Genomic DNA, 9,169 nt, shown 5'->3' on the forward strand with positions numbered 1-9,169 from the left:
ATGGCCTTTGGGATTCACCATGTCTTGTAAGTGCTGTGTGGCTCCAGCAGAGAGTCGCAGAATTTGTCCCAGTTGGCTCTCGCCAATTGTTCGGCGTACTCCGCCACCTTCTATATAATCTCCACGATCTTCAGCCTAAGCTTTCGAGTGTGCCTCTGAAGTCCGCACACCAGTTTTTTTTTTCTTTCCACTTCTACCGTACCACTTCTATCCCGCGGAAGTAGCGAGGGACGTAACAAGACCTCAAGGAGCACAACGCACGAGACTGACGTAGTGGCCGCGTCGCGGTAAAAGCTTGTCCTCCCTGCTTGGAGGGAGCCTAACCGATTCTGCAGGCATTTTAAATAAAAGTTGTTCTCTCTCTCTCTCTCTCTCTCTCTCTCTCTCTCTCTCTCTCTCTCTCTCTCTCTCTCTCCACTTCTACCGAAAGTAAAACCGTTGCCGCACATCAACGAAAGAGATTATGGCATACGAAATATCGATACTGCGTTAAATTACAGTACTGTGCATCGCAACGTGAGAAGATCTGATTCGCAGTTAGGAAAGTAGGCTGCATTTCAGGGACCCACGGCAAATGCATTTTTGTTGTGTGCCCTTAGATGTTTCAAGATGAGCCTCTATCGACCGAAAAAGAAAAGCCGCTCTGTAGTGGGAAGAAAACGAAGGTCTCAATAGTCAGCAATCGCGTGCGCCTGACCCACGTTCCTAGGCTCGCGCAGAGAAGACGAAGAGCTGAGGAGCCGGCGTCCGTTTCGCATTAACCTGGAAGTCCTCCTCTTCCCTGCTCAGAGGCGACCGCAAGGCCGGCATCATGAGCCCAGAGTACTCGCTGCAGATGCCCACCTCAACTACGCACGCCTCACTGACGCAGGCCACGTGCACGCAAAGTCCGTTCTTTTCCCCCATCGAAGGCCTCGAACGTGACTTCAGGTCGAGCAGCACTGAGGGAAGCAGGTGAGGGTGATGACTTGAAGAACGCGTTCAGCACGTAATGAGCTGTACACTATGTATACCTCGAAGTAACGCTGTCAGGTAGCCGCAACAATGGCTACGTAGTGAACCCACCTCAATAGCTGAAGCCTACATATACCAGGCATGACCCCCAATATGGGTATTAAATCCGGAAACATACAAGTACTTGAGGGAACTTCTATGGATATTAGCAGGGGGCCCTTTAACTTTCTACCGCGTCTGTCTTCCACTTTCTCAAATAAGGACGCAAAAAAAAAATGTGAAGTTTTTCTTCAAGTAATATTTGAGACTTAATTCAATGAGGAACAATACCAAAATTCTATCAGCTTTCCTTTTGTGTCAAAACAAAAACTGCATAATTTGGGGGGCCGGAGCAGAAACATTTGGTATAAAGTATGCATTTTCGATGCTGAGTAGGAATCCTTACCTTTTCCGACAGGCTACCCAGCGAATGCGTCGCCCGCCGACAGGCCGTCACCAGCCTGAACAACGCCATATTCAGCTTCGGCGTGGACCTGTACCACGCGATGCTGAGCGGAGCGGCAGTGCGCTCGGGGACAACGAGGCGGAACATACTCTTCTCCCCGTACCTGATCGCCAGCACGCTGCAAATGATGCACAACGGTGCGCGGGGAGAGACGGAGGCCCAACTAGGCCGCCTATTCGGCTTGACTGCGCAGCAGGAGCATCAGAAGGAGCAGCAGCAAGGCAAGCCCAGCGCATCCGTGGACCTGGTGGTCCGATATTTCGCCCGCCGAGACAAGAAACTCTTCCTAAATAGCACCGACCATAACAAATCCGGCTTCACCGTCGATTTCGACAGCTGCCTACACAGGGACCGCCGCGTGCTGCTGAAGCAAGAGTTCGAGGCGCGGCTGGCACACCTCCGAGACTCACACTTGCGCCAGTCAGACAGCGCCGGAAGCTGCAGCCACGGACACGGTAGACGTCGGTGCCTACGTAGCTGCACCCACGACTTTGTGAACGACTCAGTACACCAGCGCTGGAAGATGGAGACGCAGCTGGCGGACGCTGTCCCGCTGTTGGGCAACTCTACCTCCAGCGAGACGTTGCCCCGAGGCATCGTGGACCAGGACACGTCGCTCCTGCTCCTGAGCGCCCTTGGGGTCAAAGGTCGCTGGCGCCGCCGCTTCGACCCCGCCTGCGTCTGCGAGGGCGTCTTCTACGAACCCTCCGCGGCAGAGGGAGAGAATCAATTAGTCTCCCCTCACGCGGTCATCATGATGCACCAGACGGGCAACTTCCGCATGGCCAATTGCAGTGAGCTGGAGGCGACCGCGCTCGAACTGCCTTACAAGCATGGCTCGCGGTACCTGGTCGTCATCCTGCCTGCGAGACTGGATGGCCTCGCGGACCTTGAAGCCCGGATGACCGCGGCCAACCTGATGCAGTGCCTGCGGTCCTTGAAGAGGCGCCAGGACGTGGACCTCACCCTGCCCAAGTTCCACGCTCGTGGCATCGCGGACCTGAGAACGGCGCTATCATCGATGGGAGTGGACACCCTCTTTCACCGCGACGCCGCCGACCTGTCCGGCATGTGCAGTAAGGAGGGGGCGTTTGTGTCGGCCGCACGGCATGCGGCGGCGTTCCGCGCTACCTGGAAGGGCCGCGTCAGCCGCAGCGCGTCGCGCAGGTCATCGCCCGAGCACGAGAAGTTCACGGTGGATCGGCCTTTCCTGTTCCTCGTGTTGAGCAGGCGACCTATTTCTCTGCTGCTTATGGGTTCCGTGAGGAGCGTCACGCCCCGTTTCAAGAAGGAACTTCTTCCGATGCCCTCGTGATGATCGCCGCAGTGTCCCCTAGCTCTCCGATGTTGCTGCCCCGTGGCCAGCTGCCACACGTTTCCCCTGACACTATTTAACGCATTTTTCATTACTTTTTATACTGTTAATTTATATTGAGAAGCGAAAATCGGAGACCGTATAGGCTGTGCCATATACCGGTTCATTACAGAAGACTTCGCTGACTGCATTCACGTGGCTCAATGTCACTGACTACTTGTAATCTCTTTGTTAAAGTAACAATGGCATGCACTGTAGTGCGTCATCGCTACATCGCTACACCGGGGGGTTGGACAGAGGCGTTTGAAAGTGCGCACGGAGTGAAACCAATCACACGAATTATGTACTAATAATGGACGTGTCATTGCAGAACTTGGCCAAAGCAATAACAGCAGCAGGAGTGACAATCCCAACACGGCACCCAAAACACGTACTAGCTAAATTTCTGCATTTTATGCGCCGCTCGCCATAATGCGGTTACAACCCATCCATGTATTTCAGAGAATAACACCTATGGACCATACAGTCTGCTTCGATTTTATGAGAAGACAATCGACTTGCATACCTTTTTCGCGCTTTGCAGCATCTCTTGTCGAAGTGGACATTTCCGCCAAAGAGTTGCTTTCCTTAAACTCTCATTTCGTTTTAGTGCGTAGCATTACTAGCCGCAATCACGGATTTCGCCGATGTCTGTCTGAAGCCGCTCTCTCTCTCCGTGAACTTGGAAGTGGAAGAAGGTGGCGACGCGCGCGTCGCGCGGCTGAGAACTGAGGAGGCGAAGCGGACGCATAGCTGCAGCAGAAGCCGCTCTCTCTCTCTCTCTGTCCATCCGCCTCTCCGTGAACTTGAAGAGGAGGAAGGGAAAGTGACGACGCCTGCATTACGCGACTTAACACTGAGGGGGCGGAGCGGCCGCATAGATGCACCCAGTGAGAGAGTAAGACAATGGGAGAGGGGCGTGGCAGTTTCAGACGTGACGGCCGTCCCAGAGCAGCGTTTCACAAGCGTGTGTTACACGGAGTAAGCAGTCGTGTGCCGCTCGCGCGTCAACTTCGGCTTCTCTCCCCTCGCATAATTCCCTCCTCAGCCTTTACGGACAGCAAGCGTGCACGCGCAGTGCTCCCTGGACCCCACCCCTCCCCACGTCCCATTTCCCTTTCCCCCGGACGCCAAGAGTGCCGCCGCGACATTAGGCCGGCATAAGCCGCGTCCGGTGTCCCCCCCCCCCCCCCCCCCCCTAGAATATCCCAAAGATCAAAGAAGGACATCGGCTCCGAGCCGCTTGTGCTTACCTCCGCGCCTTAACTGGCGCTCGCCTTCAAGCGCGGTTCCCTCTCTCTTCTCTCTTTTTCTCCCCCTATGATCTCACCCCAGACTTTTCGGCCGCTGAGGAGTGCATTATAAATAGGTATCTGTGTGCTGTGCGATGTCAGCGCAAGTTAAAGATCCCCAGGGGGTCGAAATTACTCCGTAGCCCTCCACTACGGCTCCTCTTTCTCTTTCCACTTTAACTCCCGCCTTCCTCCCTTCCCTCACGGCGCGGTTCAGGTGTCCACAGAAAACGAGTGAGACAGTTACCGCGCCTTTCCCTTCCAGTGAACCAATTAAAAATAATTAATAATTAATTAATTATAAATAGGTACATTGTATCTGTCTTCGTTCATTTCTGAGATGGTGAAGGAAAGCTGAAGACGCGGCGTTTGCTTCACGTCGCAATGGATGAAGCCAGGCCGTCAGGCATTGCGGCGTAGGTTCGCCGTGCTTGACGTGCTGAAGCACAACGGTTAAGCAGTGCTAAGCACCTACCTCGCATTTGATTAACCATGCAAATCGGTCGTAATTTTTTTCTATGAAATGACAGAGTTTTTGATTCGGTGATAGGCTTTCGTGCATTTTTCGTAGTGTGAAGTTGTCCCTTTAAAACAGTATTTTTCTAGGCATGAGCAAGCAACCATTTTAACCGCTGAGCCAAGATAGGCTCTTACATTCCACAGGTGATGCTATTCATAACTAGGGGTGATTTTGAAACTGAGTAAGCTTAGCATCAAGAAGAAATGGGTATTATCAGGGCATGTAGTGCGAAGAGAAAAACCGATGGTCGCTAAGGGCAACAAACTGGATTCCAAGGGAAAGAAAGAGTAGCAGTGGGCGGCAGAAAGGTGGGTGGATGAGGTTAAAAAGTTAGCAGGGGTCAAGTGGATACCGGTAGCGCAGGACCGGATTAAGTGGAGGAACATGGGGGAGGCCTTCGCCCTGCAGTGGGTATAGAGTCCTGCTGAGGGTGATGATGCAGAGTGAGGCAAGGAAATAGCATCTGTCTGCGCCACTTTCTCATGCTTTTTAGAGTAAGATGGAGGATGGGGCGAGCCAACTCTTCCGCAAGCTGGGTCGACCCTGCTGCAGGAGGCTTGTAAACGCGGTCAAGATGATTCGGTGAAGTCAGTCAGGGCACAGTGGGAGAGGAGATGAGTATGGAAACGCGAGGGGTGAGATGGAGAGAAAAGCGGAGTCGGGTGTCATCGGCTAGTTCTCGGCGCGAGGTGCCGCCGTAATCGCCGCTCATAGGGTCCATGTATGTCCGGTTGGGTCGAGTCCATCCAAGGGTCCGCTGTCCATAAACAGGACTATTTTGTCAGTTGAAGAGACAACACTCAGCTGGAGACGGAATCTCGGCACCATGCCCACAACGGCACTTACCGGAAGGTCAAACACCTGCCCGGAGCGAGCGGGCATTTTGCAGCCTTCCTTATTCAGGTCTGTGGAGAGAGAGGGTGGGAAGATTCAAGCAGTCGCCGCTATGTACAAGCCACGGGAATAGGCATGATGGGTCCTCTCTTTTTCATCCCGTCAAGGCTGCTGGCCGCCGTACCCTCTACCCCCCCCCCCCCCCCCCCCCCCAAATGTAGGCGCTCAAGATCAGGGCCCATGCGCTGGATCCGGCCCGCGTAGCCATGGCAGGGACGGGCTTGTCAGGATGGAAGAGGCCTACAAAGGGCTTGCGGTCTGTAGTAAAGTGAAAACTCTGCCGAGCAGGTAGGCTCGAAATTTGAGCCCTTTTACCTCTCAAAGGTCCTCTGGCGCTGGTAAGCGACCAGTCCTAAGAATGGCCGCATTTCAGCTGTGGTTTGCGGCTCGTGGACTTTGAGGATTGCATAAATGTTTTCTGTATTCGGCTGCACACCATGCTCACTGCATGATTCGGTGACCGAGGAAGTCATAACTTGAGGCTGTCGAAATTTGGGCTTGTCTTGGTGCAAACGCACTCCCGAATCTTCCACTTCAGCACTTTGCGAAGGATGGTGCAATCGTTCCTTTTTTCTGCTATGATGACGTTATCTAGATAGACTTGCAACACCTGGCAAAGCTTGCAGTATTGCCTCCATGCATCTCTTAAACAATGCTGGCGCCGACGAAGCCCGTGGTCAAGTAAAACAGAAAAGCTTCCTCTGCGCGCGTATGCACGGTTGTAACCGCCGAAGAATTGACGCGTTTGAATTGTGGTGCTGGCGAAGACTCTTAAGAGTTCCTTGGACTGCCAGAAGATCAAATCAGTCGATATTGTCGACCATAAACCCTGACTGCTCATTGGAGGGTCAAATTCTAAAGTTAAAGCTCAGCTACTTTGGTCATCTAATGAGAAGAGAGGAGTCGCTGGAGAAAGATTTGATGTTGGGAAAGGTTGAGGGTCGCCGGAGAAGGGGTAGGCAGCGAACGCGATGGTTAGATGGCATTCTCGAGGCATTGCAGATGAAGCTATGTGATGTTAAGAAGATAGTGAGAGACCGGAAAGCGTGGCGTGACATGGTCCATAGGGTCACGAAGAGTCGGACACGACTGAACGCCTGAACTGAACTGAACTGAACTGAAGCAGCTGAGATTCTTTGTCCAAAGAAAGCTAGTTGTACGCGTCGCGGAGGTCGATTGTAGTAAAAACTTCTCCCCCGTTTAACGTACCCAATATATCATCCACGCAGGAAAGGGAATGTTGTGCAGTATGACAGGCTTGATTAACAATCCCCACAAAGTATTATGCTGCTGTTGCGTTTGACTACCGAAACTATGGGCGCAGCCTATTCGGAATGCGAGACAGGTGTGAGAATACCCCTTTCTACTAGCCGATTAATTTCTTCGGCTACTTGTGAACGTTAAGCGTACGGCACTTGACGCGTTTTGCAAAACTTTAGGACAGTGGCTTCTTTTTGATGAAGGTGGACTGGCGGACCTTTGATGTGTTATATATTTTCGCCTTCTACAACGCCGTAAACGCTTCTCGATGAAAGGAGGGCTTTCATCTAAAGGTTATCACCCTGCCTAGACAACGGCCGTTAGCCCTCGAGCTTCGGCGGTGTCTTTGGCCAGTCGGATGAGTTGGAATCTCCGGATCGAAGCTGAGCGGTGTCTCCCATACAGTCTTCAAGGAATTCACTAGCTTGCAAATCCTCAGCGCAGTTCCAAATAATGATTAGATTGACCCTATCTATAAATGTTTTGCATGTCTGAGTATTGTTCTTCATAACAGAGGCTACATAATTGGGGATTTGGAAATGGATTGGTTTAGAGTCATCTGGAAAGAGACGCTTGTTTAGTAAGCAATTTGTCCGCGGGTGGGTATTTCTGTCTGGCAGGCTGCAAGGTTTATCTGTGCTTGAGTAGCCTATCCTTGTTCGTGAAACACTCAGCTGATCCGGAGTGACCGACTCGGAAAGCAAGACATCGAGTCAGTTCACAATGCTGCCTCGTTACCAGGAAGGGAGGCGTGAGCGAGTGCCCATACTATGCGAATTTCCCCAAGAATTTGGATGTTACATTGAATTCGCTCTACCTCTGGGAAAACTCGTCCTGCGATACAATTGTTGATTGGTGTTTTGGAATTTCTGACAATGGTTTTGCCAAGGATCCTGTTATGGTGAGGGTGACTAGAATATCAGGTAACCATCCTGCTAGTTAGCATGGCTTAGTTGTATTCCAGTGCATAGCACCACTTGCCCTTTTATACAAAAGAAAAAGGTCTTCTAAAAATTTTTAAAAATTGCAGAATGACAGTTGAAACGTTCTGTAAGCAGAATGCATGTTACATAATGAAGATATTCATGCACACTGTCAGAACAACTCCGATGTGTGTATACTAGCAAACAGTGCTGAGTCATTCCACTTCATAGTGCAATGATTTCCTTCACGGTGTGAATGCTTTTATCCAGCAGACAACCTGCTAAGCTGTAGCGACAAAAGTCAGAAATCAGTCAATGGCCCCATTGCTAGTTAAGAATACTTTGCAGAGAATTTCTGGGCGCTACGGTTCAGGCATCAAAGCCATTGCACAGTAATCGCATCTTTCCACTTTCATATTATATATGCTTAGTGTCCATAGCATCCTCAGTTTACCAGCACAAAACAAATGCCAGAAAACGGAGTTGGTTTATACAACATAGCTAAAAACTAATTATCCTACCATTAAATGGTTGTAGCATTGCTTCACCAACCATGTAAGCATGACATTCATTGGAAATGGGCAGGATTATAACTGCAAGGTATGTACTTGTTCCCCTAAAATAAAACAAAGCACATAAACTAACAAAATTCCATTTGGAACATGTCCTGCAAAAGGATGTGCTTATGTATAGCTTAAGTGCCTGTGGACAGATGCTCACCTTGGCATTGCTGTTCATCTCACCAGCACCCTGGACGAAGGAGAGCCCTTTTTTCCCCAGGCCCGTGCTCAGTTTTATTTTGGGGACACTAGTAAATCTTCTGTACACACCCTAGCTGAAGCAAGCAAGCTGGTTAGAAGGTTTTGAAAATGTGCTGTAAAAAACGCATGACAAGTGCTCTGCCCAAGGTACCCCCATGGACAAAAGTGGTGTATTCCACGCCTTCCGAGAAACCTGCCCGCTAGATTTTTCTGACAGAGAAGCAGTTATTTCTGAGATATGCATAACGTACCCTCCTCGATTACTTTCCATCTTATCCGAGCAATTTTGTGTGGCATATTTGTTTACACTGAAAAAATGCAATCGTTGTGGTTCGCGTGGAGTATACCACTTTTGTCCACGACTGTACCTTGTAACATGATCAAAAGCAGATGAAAGTACACACGATGGCAAAAAAAGTCCAGAATAACGCACGAGTGGACGCAACAGGATGGGCACTAAGTGACCGGACACATTCTTTCATACTATAGCTTTCATGTTTACCTTTCCTTACTATAATGTGCCTGCAAAATACAGTATAAAGTTTATTTCCGCAAGTTGTTCCTTGTCTTTGCTGTGATCATTTTCAACATTCTTCCTTACACTACCTGTATTGACCAGAATAGAAGGCTTCCTGTATGGTACAAATAAAATGAAATGTGTGAAAACAGTCTTGAAGAAAGGTTCCAGGTAGACAGAAGCACCCAA

General features: G+C 50.4%; 1 protein-coding gene across 1 annotated transcript; it reads left to right on the top strand.

Annotated features, from left to right (window-relative positions):
* Positions 1–2,774, top strand: LOC146178321 (iris-like). The gene is made up of 3 exons (XM_084579676.1): positions 1–26; positions 790–954; positions 1,412–2,774. The coding sequence occupies exons 1-3, from the start codon at positions 1–3 to the stop codon at positions 2,772–2,774; spliced, it is 1,554 nt and encodes a 517-aa protein (XP_084435802.1).
* Positions 2,775–9,169: the final 6,395 nt, after the last annotated feature.

The sequence above is a fragment of the Amblyomma maculatum genome, chromosome 9 (genome assembly GCF_055883805.1).
Source record: "Amblyomma maculatum isolate TAMU_Amacu chromosome 9, ASM5588380v1, whole genome shotgun sequence".
Lineage (NCBI taxonomy): Eukaryota > Metazoa > Arthropoda > Arachnida > Ixodida > Ixodidae > Amblyomma > Amblyomma maculatum.